We start from the raw sequence: 21,933 nt of genomic DNA, 5'->3' as shown, positions 1-21,933 counted from the left end.
TTAGAATGTACTAAACAGAATCCCAATATAAATTAAGTGTTATATTAAGTATTATTAAGTTAGGGGAAAGAGTCAAAGGCGTCACTCCAATCAGTGTACAGGAGAAGTATATTTAAAGAGAAAAGATGAATGGATAGCTGGAAATAGAACAGACAAAGAATGATAAGTATTATGAATTGAATTGAGATAAGATAAATAAAATAAAAATAAGAAAGATAAAAGAGGGAAGTAGCTATATAGAAAATTGAAAATGGTAATAAGATATGGAATGATATATAAAGTAAATATGATTTTTGAATTTGTGTCTGTGCGAAAAGTTTTAACCCGAGATCAAGCAGCTTTCAGAAAAGATGTTTTATGTTTTTATGTTTTATGTTTTGTATGTTTGTGTATTGTTTTTGAAAGGCAATAAAATTCTAATTAGCAAGAAATATAATTTGGATAATAGAATGAAAAGAAGTTGGGATAAGATATGAAGTTGAACAGATAACGTAAATATATATATTACAATTTGGAACTATTTTGTATGTTCTATTGGTTTTCTTAGAAAAGATCTTTTATGTTATTAGCCTTGATTGTTTGTGTATTGTTTCGTAAAACTAATCAAATTTGTCTTTAAAAAAAAAAAATAGCATCGCTCTACTAAAGCCCCAGAAAGTATAGATGTCTTAAAAATGCATTCTACGAAAGTAATTCCATTTGTCATCTGCTGACAGAAAAAAATTGGCTCTTCACAACCTATAAACAGAAAAGGGAATTAGCTAGTTCTCTTCAGTTTTCAATCTTTTTAGAGAAAAACCAAATAAATAAAAAATCAAAGTATAGATAAGATTAAATATTGACCCTATGGTGTGAACCTATAAAAACAACCTCAACTTGTTTTCTCTTGGAGACTGATTGTATCATCCACTTTCAAAGACCTGCATATCTGCCAGTTCCCTAGTATTTTGCTAATATAAAGGGGAAAGAAAACACTATCCATCTTAATATTTTATTTACAAGGTTTACTTCAGTTTTATTAATGGGAGAAAATGTTTCCAGATTGCATAAATACCACTGAAGATTTCTCCAACCTGGAATACCTACATATTGGAATTCTGTCTGTAAACTAGAACAAAAGCTGAAAGGCCTATGTCTTTGGTTGAGTAATCCGATTTGCTAAATTTAAACATCTGGAGGGAAATACTGAGTATTACAGTAATATGGTTCCAATTAATACAGAGCTGTAAATTGATAATTTTGAAAATGCCAATTTTATAATAGAATTTAGTCCTAGAAGTGACCTAAAATTACAAGTAGTCCATCTGTTAGTTATAATCAGGTTGTTGGCAGGTGTTCCCCCCCTCCTGTTTGTAGATTTTGGAAAGACTCAATCCCTTAGACCAGCATTACAAGGGATATGAGATATGAACTATGAGAATTAAATGTAAAAGTGCATGTGTCAACTAAAAAGATACTCCTTTGATCTTTTTAGCTGCCAGAAAAAGGGAGTGGGGGAAAACAAGGCATTCTTGAAATGCTTAGATAATCACCTCGGCAGCCCAAAGTTGTCAGAGCATAAGAAGGTTATTGGAGAGCATGATGGATGACTCTTGGACATGGATGTGTCCCATTGGAGAAGTCCCATCCAGGGGGTGAGGGAAAGACCAGGGTCAAGGGGGAAATGTATGATGTAATTTAGTATCGGCTGCACCCAGTCATATGCCAACATGGCAACTTCTAATAATCCAATTTACTTTTCTCTGAGATGTGGCTAGAGATTTTTTATTTGAATGAGGGTGGATTTGTTGGAGTCCTGATAGCATGTTCTTGGTGCGATTAATAAATGGGGTGATTTGTACAGCATTGGAAATAGGGAGGGAAAAAGAAATCTTTTGTGAGAAAGCTGTATTGTTTATGTTATTTCTTACTATACAACAATATAAGAATTCAATAATAAATTATGAAAAGATATTTCACTTTGATCTTTAAACTATGAATTATATATAGAAAAAGGAAAGGAAAGGCTGGATTTGTTTGAAGAATTAATAAAACAAAGGAAGGAAAATGTGCAATATTTATTGGACACATAGAGCTTCTAACGGTTCTTCTTCCATTGTTCTCTGACTTTTTTTCAATTATTCTCTTTCTTTCCCTAGCATATTGTTCTCATTTTCCTTTGATTTTTCTCACATACAAGTCATCAGATGGTTTAAAATGAAAACTAGGATTCCACATTTGTGGTACATCAGTCTGAAATATTTAGAAATCACTAATATTGATGTTTTATAAATTTGCCTTTTTCATAAACCTGGGGTGTATAAAATGTTGACAAGGTGGAAAAGCTGGAATTACATAGTATTTTTGTCTCTATTTTTTATCTATCTACTCTTAATTTATGAGTGTCATCTTAAACTTGGGGTCATCTTCTCTCTGAGCAGCATGGTATTTATTCAAGCCATACAGCCTTTCTAGATTATCTGGATGTCCAAGCTCATTCTATTGACCTACAAAATATGAATATTACTTCAGATAGCTAGCAGCTAAGATTTTGGATTTTTTTCCACATGATGGAGTTTCATGCAGTTCTTAAGTATGGCGTTTTCATAAGATCAGCAGTCGCCAACCAGTGGGCCGTGGCCCACCAGTGGGCCATGAGGAAATTTTGGTGGGCCACAAAGAAATCTCACCCCCAGAGCACCCCCCAAAACAATTAATCCAGGCTGCGCAGAAACAGAAGGCTGCACCACTCACATGGCCCATGGGAACCCTCCCTGCCCACTCACTCCTTACCCAGCAAACTTGCCTACTAAATTGCTATTTTTCCTTTTTCCAACCATCAGCTGTTCTGCTGTGCTGGGAGATTTAGATTAGCTAGGAAGCAGGAAATGGTTGAATTTATTGCTTTCTAGCTAATCTTTAGATCTTCGGCTCTGCTTTTAAGCACAGCCGAACCTCCCTTAGGACTGAAGGTTCTATTATTCAGTGCAGAAGGCAAGCAAATTTTATGTAACAGAATAAACTAGCCGATGGCAGATAGATAGATTTCTGAATGAATCTGTGATTCTGTGAGCAATTCAATCTGCCTGCCTGCTTTGCCTGATTTTGGGTAAAAGTTGCTCTTTTTTATAAAAAATTCAATATTTATAAAAATATTTATAATATTTATATACAAGCCATGCCCAGCCAGTCCCATGACCACCAAGCCACACCCACAAATTAAACCATGCCCACGGAACCGGTTAGTGGTCCCTGGGATTTAAAATTATGAGTTTGGTGGTCCCTAAGGTCCAAAAGGATGGCGACCCCTGAATTAGACCTCAATACATGCTGAAGAACTCTTAGGCTATGGTACTAGCTACACTTAATTTTCAATAAGTCTTAATGAATAAACAAATTTACTATTAAGATAGAATGTCATCCACTGAATTCTTAGGTAAGCAAACCTTTCTAGATACCAACTTTCCACACCCTTGTATCTTGGGAAGTAGCATTTCATATATTGGGCTAGTGAATACATTTGAGAGGTGACACATACTTTGGGTATACATACTTGCCTGTGGGTGCCAAGGACTTGACCTTAACAAGAAAAGTGAAAAGAGGAGGAAATAAAAGTTGAATTAGTAAAATATTATCAGGTGCTATTGGAATAATAAAAACAATTGTGCCATATATTTGTATGAACTAGAGTCCTATTTTTCAGAAGTGAGAATGATGCCATGGAAGATGGAAACAAATATTGTACACGTCTGTGCAAACATCATTAACAAATTTGGCTGCACTTTTATCTAATCATTTTGTTAACTCTTTTACTTTAATTCCATGAGAAAAATTATAAGATTAAATTGGTGAAAATTAAAAATATAGTATTGTGGGTAATGAGTATAGAATATGCTGAAGTTTCAATTAAAAATTTCTACAATGATCTCCAAGAAGATATTTTCTCAAAGTACATATGTTAATTGGTGTTTGCTTGCTTTCTTTTTAGGGTGAAAAAGGAGAAAAAGGAATAGAAGGCATACCTGGAAGGGATGTAAGTTGATATGTATGTTTTGTTTAATTTCTTTGTGGATAATCACAAGGTAAAAGGTGATTGTACATAAAATCCTAATGAAGAAATAACAGCTTAGTAAATTTATACAATTGGACCATTTGGTTAAGCAATCACCTAAAAAAAGAAATGGGAAAATCTCTTTCTCCTATCCTTTTTAGTTTTCTTTTCTCTTCCTTCCTTCCTTCCTTCCTTCCTTCCTTCCTTCCTTCCTTCCTTCCTTCCTTCCTTCCTTCCTTCCTTTCTTTCTTTCTTTCTTTCTTTCTTTCTTTCTTTCTTTCACTAAAACGTGATAACTCACCAATTAGCCTAAGTGTTTTTAGTTGTAAGAAACAGGTCATTCTAGTCTCCTGCAACAGGCTGTTTAATCCAGTGGAATCATCCATTGTCAGAATCAGAGAAAAGGTTATTTCAGATAATTTATTTATATGAAGAGATTGATGGAAAAGTTTAAAAAATATCCTCCTTTCTAGTTCTAAAAATAATTGTTTTTATTAAGTTGATTTTTTCATAAACCAAAAGAATGCAATCCCAGAAAATTTCATAAAATGCTTGGTCTAGTACAGGGGTATCAAACTCAAGGCCTGTGAGCTGCATCTGGTTTGCAAGGTGCTTATATCTGGCCCATGGGGCCAGTCTGGAAATAGAAGGGACCAGCCTGCAGTGCCTCTGCTAGCAAAAATGGGGCATGAGAGACCCATGGGTGGCCCCCATGCACCCCATTTTCACCCTGGATGACCTCCTGCACTACCCTGCCAGCCAAAACACGGCACAGGGAGTCCCACGGGGCCTCTGTGCCCTGTTTTGGCCAGCAGGGTGCTGCAGGAGGCCATCCAGGCCAAAAATGGGGCCTGTGAGGGCAACCTGCAACCCCCGCCCCCATTTTGCCCAGTAGGGTGCTGCAGGAGGCCGTCCAGACCAAAAACAGAATGTGCAGAGGGCCCTCACGGCTCCCTGTGCCCATTTTGGCCAGCAGGGTGCTGCAGTAGGCCGTCCATCCTGTTTCCTCTCTCAGTTGTCCATGGAGGACAACTACAATACTAATCCAGCCCTGCAAGAAATCCAGCTTGACACCTCTGGTCTAGTGGTTAATGCACCAGACTAGAAAGCAGGAAGTTATGACTTCTAATCCCACTTTAGCCATGAAAGCCAGTTGGATAATCTTGGGCTAGTCTCTCAACTCAACTCACAGGGTTCTTATTATGGAAAAAATAGGAGGGTGTATTGGATATGATCACTGCCTTGAGTTATTTATAAAAATAATAAAGGCAGAATATAAATACATACATAAAATAAAGTAAAATAAAATAATAAAATAAAATAATAAATAAATAAATAAATAAAATAAAGCAATAAGCACTTCAAAAGCAATGTATGATTATTACTGCTTGTCATATACAGTATTTTGAATGAATGGAGAAATTTTGAGATGAGGAAATGTAGGTAGAAAGGCAGTAGGTAGTTTCTTGCAAAGAAGGAATATGTTCAGAGAAGTAAAACTGGCTATGCATAATGGAATACTTTTGTTTATTTGTGTATATAGAAGTCAGAGTCAATTTTAAGTAAGAAGTAACATAAAAGAAATATAACAATAAAATGAATGGGGTGGGAATATTTTTAAAGAAGTAGAGTAAAAGAAGAAGAAATCAGGTCAAGAAGGAATGGGCATGGACTGGAGTAAACGTGGATTGGGTACAAACATTGAATTAATCATACCAAATGAATTGCTTAACAAATCTATGAAAAAATTGTGAATGGATTGAGAGAAAGAAGCAGTCCAAGAAAACAGCAATGGAATAAAATTGATGTGAACCTCAGAATGAGGGAAATGATCTATGTAAAGAACAAAGAAGCATATGGATGTGGAGAAAGCAAGGATGTTTTGCAAAGATAGAAAGGTATGGAGAACTATATGAATGCTGCTAGTATTAAGTAATTTCAACTACTTTGTTTTATTTTTCTAAGTATTTTTTTACTTCTTTCAAGCCCACTGCATAGCACCGCACATCCTGAAAGGAAATAACATGATAAATATGTATGTTTATATACATATTCCATTTGCTTTCTGAAATCTCATAACCATTTTTGTTTACAGTCCACAAAAAATCAGTCAGAAATCTAAATCCATTCAGAAATCTGAATAGGGTAATTTGTATTTATGCTATTCAAGCATGGGCAATAAGGCAGGTTTTTTTCCCCTACTCATTTCTCTTTGCCTGGTCTGTCTTCTTCAGACAAAACAAATATTGCTTTTGATTTAACTCTTCGATTGCTTATAAGCATAAATGTAAAATCAGGTTTATCAAAATCCATCATTTAATTTGAAGTAACTTAAATACTTGACATTTCACGCATTGGCCGAGAGCTCAATAACAGTGACGGCTCTGTGGCCCCACGCCTGTGCAGAGTCATTTGCAAAAATGAATCAAGCAAACGTAAATTCATTTATACTATAAACTCACTCGCCAAAACCAACACCAACCATAAGAACCTCCGTTGCCGCCCTGACCTAACCATACAGCAACGTGCCCGCTCCCATGTACTCCGCATTGAACTCAAAAACCGTCTAGACAATGGAGAGAAGGACCTGTACATTGACTACCATGCTGACTGTATCAAAAGTAAGCCACGCAACCCAATACTCAGCTTTTACCCTCAACCACAACCCTACCTCAACCGATCCACCATCACCCAAGACTAGGCACGCACGCCCCCAACTACCTCAATTCCAACTACTGCCGGCCTTAAATGCAAACTACTCAATGCAAGAAGCCTCGTGAATAAAATACCTGAATTTCTCATCCTCCTAAATATGGCTAACTTCGACATTATATTTGTCTGTGAAACATGGCTCAATGCATCTCTCCCGACTCCATTACCACAGTAAGAGACTATCATGTTTACCGATCAGATCGTGAAAATCGTAGAGGAGGTGGTGTTGCTATCTTCTATAAAAAATCCTTACATCTAAAAAATATCCAAGTTACCCAGAAGCTTGCTCTTCCTGAGACCATCATCTGTGAACTATCTTTAAATATCACAATTCGATTCTTACTATGTTACAGAGCACCTGATTATGACATCGAACATGTAAACAAGCTAAATACATTACTAACATGGGCTACATCCTGCCCATACCCTTTTATCTTTCTTGGTGATTTCAATCTACCTCATATTGACTGGACCCTAAATGATTGTACAACTGAAATCATACACACAACCTTCTACAATGCTATTACAAATCTGGGACTGGAACAACTAGTAACCAACAACACTAGACTAAACAACTGCCTCGATCTCATCTTCTGCAATAGTTTGAATTTAATTTACGGAATACAAACTAAAGAACCCTTTTCCAGTAGTGACCACAATATGATTGAATTTTGTCTCAACATACGTCCACACAAAATCACCACAATGATGTAATCCCCAATTGTAACTTCAAAAAGGCAACTATGATCTTATACACAACGATCTCTCATCCCTTGATTGGCAATCTCTATTCACTGGATGCAATACTGTTGAAGACCATTACAACATATTTTTACTTGAAGTCAAAAGAGTCATCAAACTATATGTACCAACAACAACTCCCAAAACAAAACAAAAAGCAGATTACCCATATCAATAAGGAAACTTCAATCCAAAAAGAGATCACTCTGGCGGAAAAACAAATCTGGTCACGTTGCCAATTTCAAAAACCGATACAAAAATTTATGCCACCAGATAAAGACCGAATGCACCAATTATCACATTAAACAAGAGGAAAACCTTCTAAGCACCAATTCCACCCATGCTTTTTACAATTTTGTAAACAACAAACTAAAAGACTCAAGGTCCATCCCTCCCTTGATAGGACCTGATGGTAAAGACTGCAACGACGACACCATTAAAGCCAACATCTTTAACACATTCTTCGGCTCAGTATTTGTAAACAGCAATGGATCATGCCCAGTATTTCCTAGCCGTACCACAGATAACAACAATGATCTAATACATATCGATTTCACAGAAGACAATGTTGAAAAAGCACTACGCAATCTAAAACCATCTCTATCTATTGGACCGGATGGAATATGTGCCTACTTCTTAAGAAAGCTATCCACTGCCATAGCCAAACCTCTAAGCATAATCTTTGAAAATCTTTCAGAACCAGCTCCTTGCCTAACCTATGGTCACAAGCCACAGTCATCCCCATCTTCAAAAAGGGAGACCCAAGTCTAGTTGAAAATTACAGGCCAATCTCCTTATGCTGCGTCACCTGTAAAGTCATGGAATCAATTATTAACCAATCCATCATCCTCCACTTAGAGACAAATAACCTACTCTCCAATAAACAATTTGGTTTCAGAAAAAAACTATCCTGTAATCTGCAACTCTTACACTGCAAAAACATATGGACGACACAACTCGACCAGGGCAAAGCAATAGACGCAATCTACATAGACTTCTGTAAAGCCTTTGATTCAGTGGTACACGACAAACTACTCCTAAAAATAAAATCCTATGGTATCTCTGGACAACTGAATAACTGGATAGAAGCATTCCTGTCAAACAGACAACAAATGGTCAAAATCGGGAGCGTTCTATCAAATCCAGTACCTGTCAATAGTGGTGTCCCCCAAGGCAGTGTTCTAGGACCAACTCTCTTCATACTCTACATAAACGACCTCTGTGATCATATTAAGAGCAATTGCGTTCTCTTCGCTGATGATGTAAAGCTGTTCAATACCACAGACAATACTGCTACCCTACAAAAAGATCTTGACTATGTATCAGAATGGTCAAACAAATGGCAACTTCAAATCTCAACAAATAAATGCTCTGTCTTACATATTGGCAAAAAAATCAGAAAATAAAATACAAGCTGAATAGTCAAGAACTTGTTGATGACCCAAGCTCTGTAAAGGACCTTGGAATACTCACCTCTAATGATCTAAGTGCTAGAGCCCACTGCAACTACATAGCCAAAAAGGCATTAAGAGTTGTTAACCTAATCCTCACGTAGCTTTTTCTCTGGTAATATCACACTACTAACCAGAGCATACAAAACATTTGCTAGACCAATACTCGAATACAGTTCATCAGTCTGGAACCCACATTACGTATCTGATATTAGCACAATTGAGAAAGTCCAGAAATATTTCACAAGAAGAGTTCTCCACTCCTCTACTCGTTGTAGAATACCTTATGCCACCAGACTTGAAATTCTAGAACTAGAAAACCTTGAATTACGCCTGCCTTCGGTCTGACTTAAGCATGGTATATAAAATCATACATTGCAATGTCCTACCTGTCAATGAATACTTCAGCTTCAACCATAACAACACAAGAGCACACAATAGATACAAACTCAAAGTAAACCGCACCAAACTTGATTGCAGGAAATACGACTTCAGCAATAGAGTGGTCAATGTCTGGAATACTCTACCCGACTCTGTAGTTTCTTCCCCAAACCCCAAAAACTTTAACCTTAGACTGTCTACTATTGACCTCACCCCTTTCCTAAGAGGCCTGTAGGGGGCGTGCATAAGCGCACCAACGTGCCTACCGTCCCTGTCCTATTGTTTCTCTTATTCTCTTATTTTTCTTATATGTACCCATTTCATGTATTCACAACTATGTATACATTTATACTTATTATCTTGTAAACAATTGGCAAATTAAATAAATAAATAAATAAATAAATAAATAAAAACTACTTAAATGCTAATGTACTGTAACTATTTCTTCTAAATGGTGAATTAATGTAACTTTTGTAAAAAAAAAAAAAAAAAGTATTGTCCAATTATGAGTATTTTGAACACTTTCTGATTCAAAGTTTCCTGCCTTCAGTAGGAGAGATGTTGCTTATCATCTTAACATCATTTTTTTCTCAATCAAACTTGTCATGAAAACCAATTAGTAATTTTACGGATACTTTTAGATGGATGACAAATTTAATGAGTCTACTTTTAAGAATTGCATGTTTGTTTCAGCAGGTATAGAGGTATTTTCATTTGTGAATTTTTAATTATTTTAAAAAGTGACATTTAAAATACTCCTTTAAAAACTGGGAATGAACAAGCTGGATACAACCCACAGTTATGAGTTGTCTCCAGAGTGACTTTTATTCCATTTCTTTTTAAAAAATGAAATAAAGCAAATATTTCAAAAAGAAACATGGTAACCTGGTTGGCTTCATGCCTAAGGCAGAACTAGAACTCATGGTGTCCCAATTTCTAATGTGGGAGCCTAACTACTATACTTCTTACTTACAGAATTTAATACATATTAAATACAGTCCCTCATCTTTTTTCCTTCTTCCATAGGGCTTAAAAGGTGATGTTGGCGATTGTGGAATAACTGGTGCAAAGGGAGAAAAGGTATTCATATGTGTTCACATGCGAATGCTTACATTGAATTGATAGGTGAAAATTAAAGACCTGGGTAACGAAAAGAAGAGTAGAAATAGCTGACAATAAAAGAACAAAGAAGAAATACTAAGGGGGCTGCATGCAGTGTTCTAGTGTAAATGTCGTTGAATATGTGTCTGAATATTAACAACTGCTTGGAAAATGTTACTTGCTGAGTTTTACCTAAGCAAGATAATTGTCTTTTTTGCTCTTCTGCAACTACTTCTTCCCCTCCCCTCATCTCCATCCGTGGGGTTTTTGTATAGGTTTTTTTTTCGGGGGGTGGGTGGGTGTATCCCAGCGGCATTGTTCTATGATGACAGACTCATTTCTCTGAATTTACAAATGTTCTCTCTCTCTCTCTCTCTCTCTCTCTCTCTCTCTCTCTCTCTCACACACACACACACACACACACACACACACACACACACACGTTAAAACATGTCAAGTGGGTTTTATAAAGAATGATGAAATGTACTTGCAAAAAATGTACAAATTGGGGAAAATACCTTCAGAAAGGAGGATATGATGAAAAAGTATAAAAATAGTTACAGAAATTAATGCAGAAAAGGGACTGAATAGACTTACCATATATACTCATGTATAAGCTTCTCTGCAGATAAGCCAACCCTTGAATTTTTAACCAATATATCATTAAAGATGAGCCACCTAGGAATAAGCCTGAATCTCTCTCAGATGATGGTTGCTGACCTTGAGCTGTTCAGCAGTTTAATTTTTACTATATCATCATATTTCTCTAAAGTAAATTGAATAGGGACTTTATGTATTGAATTAAGTAGTTCAAATGAAGCTGAATGGACCATAGATGTCAAGTTAAGTATTTTAAGTGAAGTGGAATTTTTAAAATTGCACTAATACAAGATTGTTACTTTTTGCTTTCCTCCTAATATTATAGGGTGATATGGGACCTCCAGGACCTGCTGCCCTTGCAGTAAGTACTTAATTTGAAATCAATGAAGGAATCTTCCAAATATTGGCTTGTGTATACAATGGTGATTATTTCCATTGATAATTTATCTATCTAAATGAAATGCTTACTTCCTCAGTTGCACAACATGTACATTTAGCAACCTATACAATTAATGAGAGTAATATTAGATTTTTTTTTCAGCTGAACACAGTCTACTTTCATTCTCTTCAAAAGTAGTTTGGCTATCTCACTGTGTGACATAAGGTCATACCTTGCAAAACAAAGTAAAAAGAATATGTCACTCTGTTTATCATTTTTCACGTGCAGTAATGTGTTCAAAAGGACACTGAAGTGCCTTTCCTTAGCGGAAGTGGATGATCATTTCCCCAATGGCATTAAAATGAGTCCTATGGAGAATGGACACTCCTGCAGAGATTTGGAAAATCAATCCCCTATGCTGCATTTCCCCTAGCAAGCCAAATGTATCTCTCAGCACTTTTGGAGCAGAGAAAAATTACTGGGGGTATGACAGATGTAATATGAGATGGGAAACTGAGACTGGAGTCTAAGCAGTCCTTGCTCAATCGTAATCTAATTGCAAAGAGCTATCGGGTGTCTGACAACATCCTTTTTTAAGATTCATTTTATTTATCAGAACCTACATTCACTCTCGAATCGCTTCCCAAACACTGGGCTTGAAACCTGCCTCCATAAAGTCATAGTTTTAAAACTGAGGTCCAATAAGAAGTGACTATTACATTTTGGGCACTTAGGGTGAAAACTTTGTTTTTATTATCACTTAGCAATACAAATAAGTCAATTAAACTTTAACTAATGGTCCTGGAACTTGGGTAAGAGTTGGCTTTGTCTATTCTTTATTTGGGCATGAAAAATATTGAAAAAGATTTCAATGGACATTTTTTTTCTAAGAAAAGTATTTGGAATTGCCCTAAAAAAAAGTATAGAGACACATGAACATGGCTATAAGATAGTGTAATTCCTTACTTAACATGCATGACAGCTTGACTTTAATCATTAATTTCCCACATAATGCAGATTGTTTCCCTAATGTTAAAATAATATAATACTAATAAAATAACATAATGGACTAAAATGGTTGATGCAGTGACTGAACTTCAGGGATGACAGCTTTATCTTCACAGTTTCGTCAAGGTGCTGAATTGGCAGAAGGAGTAAGGGGCTTTTCTGTGAAATGACACAGTTGGCTAAGATTCTCCCTCCTTTCTGGTATTGAGAGCTTAAGCCTATGGATGTCATGTCACAAGAGTGACAGGTGAAGGAAGGTGGTATGGTGATCTCTCTCATAAAGTATATGAAAACTATTCCTCTTGACATTTGATCCACAGCTTTTAGTTCTCCAGGAAAATGAGCATCCATTTTTACGTTCCTGTAGGCCTATCCCTTTGGGGAGTTATAAAATACTCATCCAGATGGCACCAAATTCTTAAGCAGAAGCCAAGGGTTAAGTCTGTCACAAGGAAAAGCACCTAAATGTGCTTACTAGACAGATACTTGAAATGCTGGTTCCATATTCCTTAAGATCTAGCTAAATGAAGCATCAGATAACACATTTGGTACAAAGCAAACAGAATGAAGAAGTTAGTCATTCAGACTGAGACATGTTCTGTTGTTAGTGCTACATATAAGTACAGTTAACAAGTGGCATCATGCAATTTCAAGACAGAACTAGCCCAAGATACTTTTGTTGCCTGATGTCAAGCAGTAAATGATACTCTCCTACCCTTCTAGCCAAGTGCAGATTATCTAAAAGCATCCTAATTATTTCAACACATGACCCTAAAATATCACAAATACCTCTTCCTATCACTGATAGTATAATGACATGAATTGATGGCAGTTTGTTGATCTTTTATATTCCATATCTTCAATCAGAGGTAGCCTCCTCATTTTATCAAGCTGGTGCTGGGATTATATAATTACACAAAAAGCAGAATTTGTGCTTTATTTGTGCCTTGTACCCTCAAAGGTAGGTGCTTTTTCAGCAAAATTCCACTCGTGTCTGGAACACACGGATGGCATTTTTTCCAGATTCTCCATCTCAAAAGATTTGCTCTAGAGAATTCTAAAATTCTCTGTAATTGTGTAAATGGTGCCATGGATCAGGGGAAAATAAAATCAATGAATTCTTTTTCTTCCAGCACAACTCTCCTCTATTTTAAAAAAATGTGGACAGCAGAAGTCATTTTATTTATAGAAGAAGATTCAATAATGAATCAAATGATATGTCTATGTCCCATTTTTCTCTATTCAGAAATAAACTACAGCAATTAGTAAAAATTATAAAATGTATGAATAAAAAATCAAGATATTTAAAATTAAGATAAATTTAAAATCAGTACCATTAAAATCAAAACTTAGTTCAACCAAGTTAGAAACTAGTTAAAAGCTTGCTGAAAAAGATTTTTGCTGTTATTTTTTCCCACTGGGAAAATGGGGGCCAAATTAACATTGTTTGGGAATTCATTTCATATTGTAGGTTGGGTTCACAAAGGACAAGGTCCAGATAGATGAGTTTCTGGCAAAAAGGCCCTATTCTAAAGTGCTTCTTCTTCTGATCTGAGTAACTGGCTAGGTTCATAGATTGAGAGGCCATATCTTGTCTTTAATTATTTCTGGTAGACAACTGGCAACTAGTAGAGATCTTTCACTACAGGCATTATATAATCCATCAGTAATTTAGCCACTTCATTTTGCACCAACTGCAATTTTCAGACATTTTTTAGAGTCAGACACATGTAAAGCATTTGTGATGGATAAGATGGATATGATCAAGGGATAGATGACCACTGATATATCTCAGTATTCCAGGAAGGGTCAATTGTCTCACTAGACATAGTTATACAAGCACACTCTTTGACACAGCTATCACCTGTGAATCCAGTAACTACTATGGATCAAGAGATCTGGTCTATATGAAGGAACACAACCCCATGCCAAATCTTCAGTCTGGAAGGTCAGGTTTCTAAATGTAAACCAAGATAGAAATAAGATAAAGTCCTGTGGAACACCATACCTTAACAAAGTAGGATTGGACATCACAACAGGAAGTATTGGATCTAATACAAAGCAGTGTGCCAAAAGCCCAGAAAGATTGACAAGAATCAAAGTCTAATCTAGAGAAAGGGATTTATAATTCTCTAGATGTTATTGAAATAATATTCTTCATTATGATCTCTGTTTATTCTTTGTATGAGTTTTGTACTTTCTATAGTTGAACATAAATTAAGTATACATCCTCAGTGCACACAATTTCATAATATCTAATCTTACTGAATGTTATGTTGCATAATATTAGATTTAATGTATTTTTCTCTAAGAAAAAAACTCTGAATGGTTTATTCACTTATAAGGCTTCAAAATTGGTTATGAACAGGGGTGGGATTCAAATTTTTAACAACCGGTTCTGTGGGCATGGCTTAGGTGGTGGGCATGGCTTGGTGGTCATGTGACTGGGTGGACATGGCTTGGTGGTCATGTTATTGGCTGGGTGTGGCCAACTCAATATCACTCACATCGAGGCATGCATCTCCTCTCCTGGCCTCTCATGACTGTGAGGATGCTGCAATAGTCGTAAGTGTGAAAAATGGTCATAAGTCACTTTTTTCAGTGCCATTGTAACTTTGAATGATCACTCCACACAAGCAAAGTACCAGTAAAGGAGGGGAAGAAAACTCCAGAGACATTCCTGAGACAGGAAGTCTAGTCCTGCCAAGAATGTAATAAGGGTTAACGGAGAGGCAGTTTCTGTAAGCAACACCAGAATGTTTCCTTCCTGCCTTCCTTACAGGATTAGGCCAGTAATTTCTTCTAACAACGGTTCTCCAAACTGCTTAGAATGTTAACAACCGGTTCTAGCGAATAGGTGCGAACTGGTAGAATCCCACCCCTGGTTATGATGTATGTAATCACATTTATTTAAATATTAATTTAAGTGTACTCTAAGTTTTCACAGATGAAATGGCTTATAGTTAATTCAAGTAATGCTTTACACCAAATCTTGTTAAAATGTTAGAAGCAGGCCGTAAATCTTCTTACATTTTTAACAAGGTATTATATAGGATTATGGACTGTAATTCTGTATATTTTGCAATTCTGTAAAATTCTGTAAACTTTTACCACATCTCAGTTTTGCCTTTCTCTTAAAACACCAGATTGTCTAGTTTTCATAAAGTTAAAATGATGGGAGAGTTTCAGATTAGTTAAACATTCTTGTTATTTCTTCAATATTTTGACTGATAATTCTTATTCCTCTTTTTGGTAATCTCTGACTTAATTCTATTAATGGTATTTAAAGGGCCATAGAGATATGTGGTTGTCATTTAATTTATGACTATACTTTGTTCTAATTTATAGTTTAAGTTATAGCATGATAGTAGATTTCCCCCATTTTTTCTAAGTTTTATAAAATTTATCTAATTTCCACCCACCCACCTTCCTTCCCTTCCTTTTCCTAAGTATATTTTAAAATGTTTTTTAAAAAATAGGATTACTTCACTTTATACAAAGTAGTATATTTCCAGACAACTGCTTCCTAATGTATTAATTAAAACATATTATGCAGTTTTCTTGAATTTCCTTTCTGAAAGGATTTTTTCAAAAGAAGAAAAGATCAAAGAAGCAAAGGAAAATGGATCATTTACGAATAAATTCTTAATCTAATCAAGCTCAGTTTCCAGTGACTTTATGGACCGATTCATGGAATTTTCTTGGTAACAGTAACTGGTTTAGTAGTACCTTTTCCAGACTTTCACAAGTCTAGCCAATGCTATTCCATTGAAGCCTGCCATTCAAATACTAACTAGACCTGATCCTGCTTAGCTTCAAGCCCAGATAACATGTTCCTGTTTGCTAAGATATACATCACCTGGATAGGATATAAAATTTTGTAAATAAGGGAGGGCACTGCTAATATGAATGGGGGTTTTAAAAGTAGAGCATGGCTTAAAAGATAAAGTAATTGATTCATTGAAGTCTAGAAAAGTTTGAAACCTAATTATTTTATTAAATAAGATATCACAACCATGAGTACTAATGCTATCTTATTTGTAAGGTTACATTAAGGAAATCTGGCAAATTTGAAAGAACTTCCCAGCTCTTACTTTTGCTCTGCTGAAAACTAGGGAGGGTTCCTTCTAAAATGCTTTCTCCACCCCTCTTCCTTCACATTCAATCATTTATTAGACAATTGTCTAGATAAATGTCTTTTTCCTGTCTCCCAAGCTCATTCCCATATACCAGGGGTGTCAAACTCAAGGCCCAGGGACCAGATCTAGCCCGTTGGGTGCTTAGATCTGGCCCATTGGGTGCCCACCCTGAAAACAGCAGACCAGCCTGTGGTGCCTCTGCCAACAAAAACAGAGCTTGGGAGTGCCACGCATGACCGACCTGAGCTCCATTTTTGGCCGCAATGGCTTCCTGCAGCCCTCTGCCAATGAAAATTGAGCTTGGGGAGGCTGCATGCAGCCTGCTTGTGCTCTGTTTTCAACTGTGACAACCTCCTGCAGCTTTCTACCAGCGAAATTTTAATTTTTGTAGCATCTTTCAAGCTCATTTATATCATTTTCATTACTGAGTAAATGAGTACAGTTTGAAAGCAAGTCAAGTCAATTAAGAGATCAAGTTAGTCAAGCTGTGGATAATTTGAGATATGCTAATGTAAGAAAGTTATCATGTACAACCTATGCATTTTAATATCTCCATTCTAATATCTCCACCAGAATCTGCTTTTTAGGGACTAATTCACACCTCTCTTTTGGATAAAAGAGAAATGTTGTTCCAGGGATAAAGGAACTGGCCTTGTTTGGTATGAATAATAAATCGCCTGAAGTTGACCTCAATTTATTTTACTTTAAAATATGCAGAACTTACTTGGCTATACAAAATATTTTTTTAAAAAAATTGTTTGATTATGTTATCTATAAATAAGACAGAAAATAGCTCTGTAGTTATGAATAAAAAGATTCATTTGTCATGTTTTTGTTGGCTTCATAAATATATGTCATGTAACTTACTAAGCTGATTTAAGAGAGGAAAAATTGGGTCATGCATCTTGTGTATTGATCTAAAATTTGAAAACAAAGTCAAATAAAGACATAAACCTGAAGCCATGTCATCCAAAATAATATAATTTAATTAAAATCAGCTAGAGGTTTCTCAAATTACTAGTTTGAGATTACCCAGGACAACAGGAAGCACTTGTGAGATATCTCTTCATCCCAAAAATCACATTCTCTCATAAATGCTGAGAAGTGAAAAATGAAAATGACTGAAGCCAAACTATATGTGAAGCACAAAGATCATGCTAAATTATACACACACACACACACACACACACACACACACACACACACTTATTTCTACACATGCAGATACACACAATGATGCTTTGGCTCTACTAATTGAGAGTGCATGTTTCTATAGCTCTTGTATCCTTGCCTATAGAAGCCTTGAATTCCACTTTTTCCTATAATTACATGTTTGATTTAATATCTCTTCTGCATTTTCCTATTATATAAACTTGTCCTAAGCTTTATTGTATCCCAGAAATTTGGGGTGGGGGGGAGTTTACCTCACAGATCCCCATTCTTCTGTTTATACAGTATACATCCTATCTTGAAGAAATGTTTAAATGGGGAGTGTGATTTATATTTAATGCTACTACTCTGAGACAATGACTTGAAAATAGTTTCTTAAATTGCTCAGTTCTGTGCTACCATTTCTACAATATGCTGTACCATTACTTAGGATTGGAACTTAAAATAGTATTTTATTTGGTTTTATTTTAGTAGTTCTATTCATTATTTTTAGATTCCATTGTTATATTTACTGGTTTGCTCTTACACACGTGTCTCTTACATACATTTATGTGTGTGTGTGTGTTGTGTATGAATATTTATTTTATTCAATATCTTGTTTGTATATGGTCCCGGGGTTGCAATAAATGAATTTGAATTTGGTTTGCTATAGCATTCCTTCCCATTACTCCTTTTTCTGTGACTGGAGTTTCCTTTTTAGGATTGAAATGTCTTTTAGCAAAGCCTGAAATCTTTTCAAATGCTTTCCCAAATACAAAGATAACCTGCTGTCCAGACAATTTCTATGTCATTTTTATGTGTGCTCTGCTTTTTCTCAGAAAGCATCCTAGTTTCTAAATCAGTGGTCATGCTGACTGAAGATGATGAAAGTTGCAGTCATGTTGAGGCATCAAGATAGTAAAGACTTCCCTCTCATCATTCAGCATAGTGGAGAGCATATAGAAATGTTCATGTTCAAAAATTAATATACAAAATAACCCTCCAATATTGAGACTACCATTTATTCATAAAGCAGACACAGTCTTTCATCATCTATCCAGTTCAAAACTTAGCCTGTAGCATTTATTTAAAAAAATATCAAGCAAGAATTGCTCAAATCTACAGTTGAAACCACCTTTCAAATTAAAGTGTGATCTTTCTATGCTCTTTAGCACCTGCTACCCACAGCCATAAGAACCTGTATGAATACTGCTTGAAATTACACTTTAATTATAAAAGTTTGATTACTATTTTAGGAATATGAGCAGCTATTTTAAGTTATATTAATGAGGGAAATAACATTTGAAAACTGTCTATATTTACAGAGTATGCCAGGAATAGAAGGTCCTCAAGGCCCACCTGGGAAAGAAGGCCAGCGGGTAAGTAAATATGGCAGCAACTGGCAGATACTAATTTATCATGCTGTCTTTGCTTCAAAACTACTTTATTAGAAAAACCTTTAGACCTCAAACACAGACCTTACACCATTTCAGACAAATAGTACTCCAATCTCTTCTTAAAAACTTCCAGTGACTGAGCACCCACAATTGTAAGACAGGACGTTCCACTGATTAATTGTTCTAACTGTCAGGAAAGTTCTCCTTAGTTCTAGGTTTCCAACCAGTGCTTCTTGTCTTGCCTTCAGGTGCTTTGGAGAATAGGTTGACCTCCCTCTTCTTTAAAGTGGCTCAACATGGTTGACGCTTCTGGCCAGCCTGAAAAAAGAATGATGTTGTTTTAATGAATCCACTTATCAACATTAATACAACTTTTAAAGTAATAGCACCTTTTTCCTCAGACTTGCACAAGGCCAAAGCATTTCTTCCAGGTAACTTTCAAAGCATGCACAACCCGTTAACTTCTCTCAGCATTCTTTTAAAAACATTAAAAAGCAAGTAGCTGTGCAAACTATGTAATGCTAAAGTGACCAGGGAAAATATTGCAAAAGTATGCAATAATTGGTAGTAATTGAAACATATGAAACTGGTAACATGAAAAATATGTTTGGATTGGACCTATTAAGTATATTATAATTGTGATGTGAAACACCTGAAGCATTTTTTAAAGTTTACATAATTTGGTGTTTCTAGCTAAGAGGAAGATTTAATTTGAAATGAAAGCAAATGAAAAGGTCAATGCAGTGCCAACAGGAAAAATAGTCAAACAAACATTATTTTCTGAAATGTTCTTCCTATCAATGTGTTAAAGTTTAGCAAGAAACTTAAAATAAGGAACCATTTCTTAGGAGGCATTTAAATGCTCAAGTCTTTGATTTTATTATAAAAAGTATTCATCTAGCTATTCTTATTACTTTGCATATATGAATGTTAGCAGCAATATTTCCCTGGGAATTGAATTTACCAAAGTCAGTTTCACTATTACCACTTTGGAAGAGAAAAAAAAAGTGTTAAAGAAAGTAATCTTCCATTCTGTATCAGATTCTAAGGATATTAGATTCTATTCAAATAATACTGCAACTTCTAATTAAAACTCCCGAAGAGAAAAAAAATAACACTGTCTTGTCTTTATAGTTTTATGTAGTATTACAGTAGTATTTGCTTTTTACTTAAAGAGTGGAATTTGTTTACAGGTGAATCTCAAAAAATTAGAATATTGTGCAAAATTTCATTTATTTCAGTAATGCAACTTAAAAGGTGAAACTAATACATGAGATAGACTCATTACATGCAAAGCAAGATAGTTCAAGCCGTGATGTGTCATAATTGTGATGATTATGGCTTACAGCTCATGAAAACCCCAAATCCACAACCTCAGAAAATTAGAATATTGTGAAAAAGTTCAATATTCTAGGCTCAAAGTGTCCCACTCTAATCAGCTAATTAAGCCATAATACCTGCAAAGGGTTCCTGAGCCTTTAAATGGTCTCTCAGTCTGTTTCAGTAGGAATCACAATCATAGGAAAGACTGTTGATCTGACAGTTGTGAAGAAAACCATAATTGACACCCTCCATAAGGAGGGAAAGCCTCAAAAGGTAATTGCAAAAGAAGTTGGATGTTCCCAAAGTGCTGTATCAAAGCACATTAATAGAAAGTTATGTGGAAGGGAAAAGTGTGGAAGAAAAAGGTGCACAAGCAGCAGGGATGACCACAGCCTGGAGAGGATTGTCAGGAAAAGGCCATTCAAAAGTGTTGGGGACTTTCACAAGGAGTGGACTGAGGCTGGAATCAGTGCATCAAGAGCCACCACACACAGATGGATCCTGGACATGGGCTTCAAACGTCGTAGTCCTCTTGTCAAGCTACTCCTGAACAACAAACAACGTCAGAAGCATCTTAGTTGGGCTAAAGAAAAACAGAAGTGGTCTGTTGCTCAGTGGTCCAAAGTCCTCTTTTCTGATGAGAGCAACTTTTGCATCTCATTTGGAAACCAAGGACCCAGAGTCTGGAGGAAGAATGGAGAGGAACACACTGCAAGATGCTTGAAGTCCAGTGTGAAGTTTCCACAGTCTGTTTTGATTTGGGGAGCTATGTCATCTGCTGGTGTTGGTCCACTGTACTTCATTAAGTCCAGGGTCAACGCAGCCATCTACCAGGAGATTTTGGAGCACTTCATGCTTCCTTCTGCAGACGAGCTTTATGGGGATGCTGACTTCATTTTCCAGCAGGACTTGGCACCTGTCCACACTGCCAAAAGCACCAAAACCTCGTTCAATGACCGTGGGATTACTGTGCTTGATTGGCCAGCAAACTTGCCTAACCTGAACCCCATAGAGAATCTATGGGGCATTGCCAAGAAAAAGATGAGAGACATGAGACCAAACAATGCACAAGAGCTGAAGGCCTCTACTGAAGCATCCTGGTCTTCCATAACACCTCAGCAGTGCCACAGGCTTATAGCTTCCATGCCTCACCGCATTGAGGCAGTAATTGCTGCAAAAGGGACCCAAACCAAGTACTGAGTACATGTGCATGCTTATACTTTTTAGAGGTATAAGCATTTATTCTATGAACACTCCTTGTTTTATTGATTGCATGTAATATTCTAATTTTCTGAGGTTGTGGATTTGGGGTTTTCATGAGCTGTAAGCCATAATCATCACAATTATGACACATCATGGCTTGAACTATCTTGCTTTGCATGTAATGAGTCAATCTCATATATTAGTTTCACCTTTTAAGTTGCATTATTGAAATAAATGAACTTTTGCACGAAATTCTAATTGTTTGAGTTTCACCTGTAAATATTACATTTGAAAAGGTAGAATGATCCAGACTTTAGAG

The 21,933-nt window shown here is 36.0% G+C and overlaps 1 protein-coding gene across 1 annotated transcript in view; it reads left to right on the top strand.

The window, feature by feature from the left end:
- LOC113427714 (uncharacterized) overlaps positions 1-21,933 on the top strand; it is a 92,730-nt gene that overhangs the window by 54,495 nt on the left and 16,302 nt on the right. The window contains exons 10-13 of the mRNA XM_087951576.1: positions 3,968-4,012; positions 10,342-10,395; positions 11,342-11,377; positions 19,017-19,070. Coding sequence (XP_087807702.1) covers positions 3,968-4,012; positions 10,342-10,395; positions 11,342-11,377; positions 19,017-19,070 — 189 coding nt within the window. The remainder of the gene's footprint in view (positions 1-3,967; positions 4,013-10,341; positions 10,396-11,341; positions 11,378-19,016; positions 19,071-21,933) is intronic.

This window comes from Notechis scutatus, chromosome 1, assembly GCF_049901735.1.
Source record: "Notechis scutatus isolate UNSWTSFEM ecotype Mainland chromosome 1, rNotScu1.2, whole genome shotgun sequence".
NCBI classification, from domain to species: Eukaryota; Metazoa; Chordata; class Lepidosauria; order Squamata; family Elapidae; genus Notechis; species Notechis scutatus.
The sequence above is the reverse complement of the archived record's forward strand: the minus strand, read 5'-3'. Positions and strand labels throughout refer to the sequence as shown.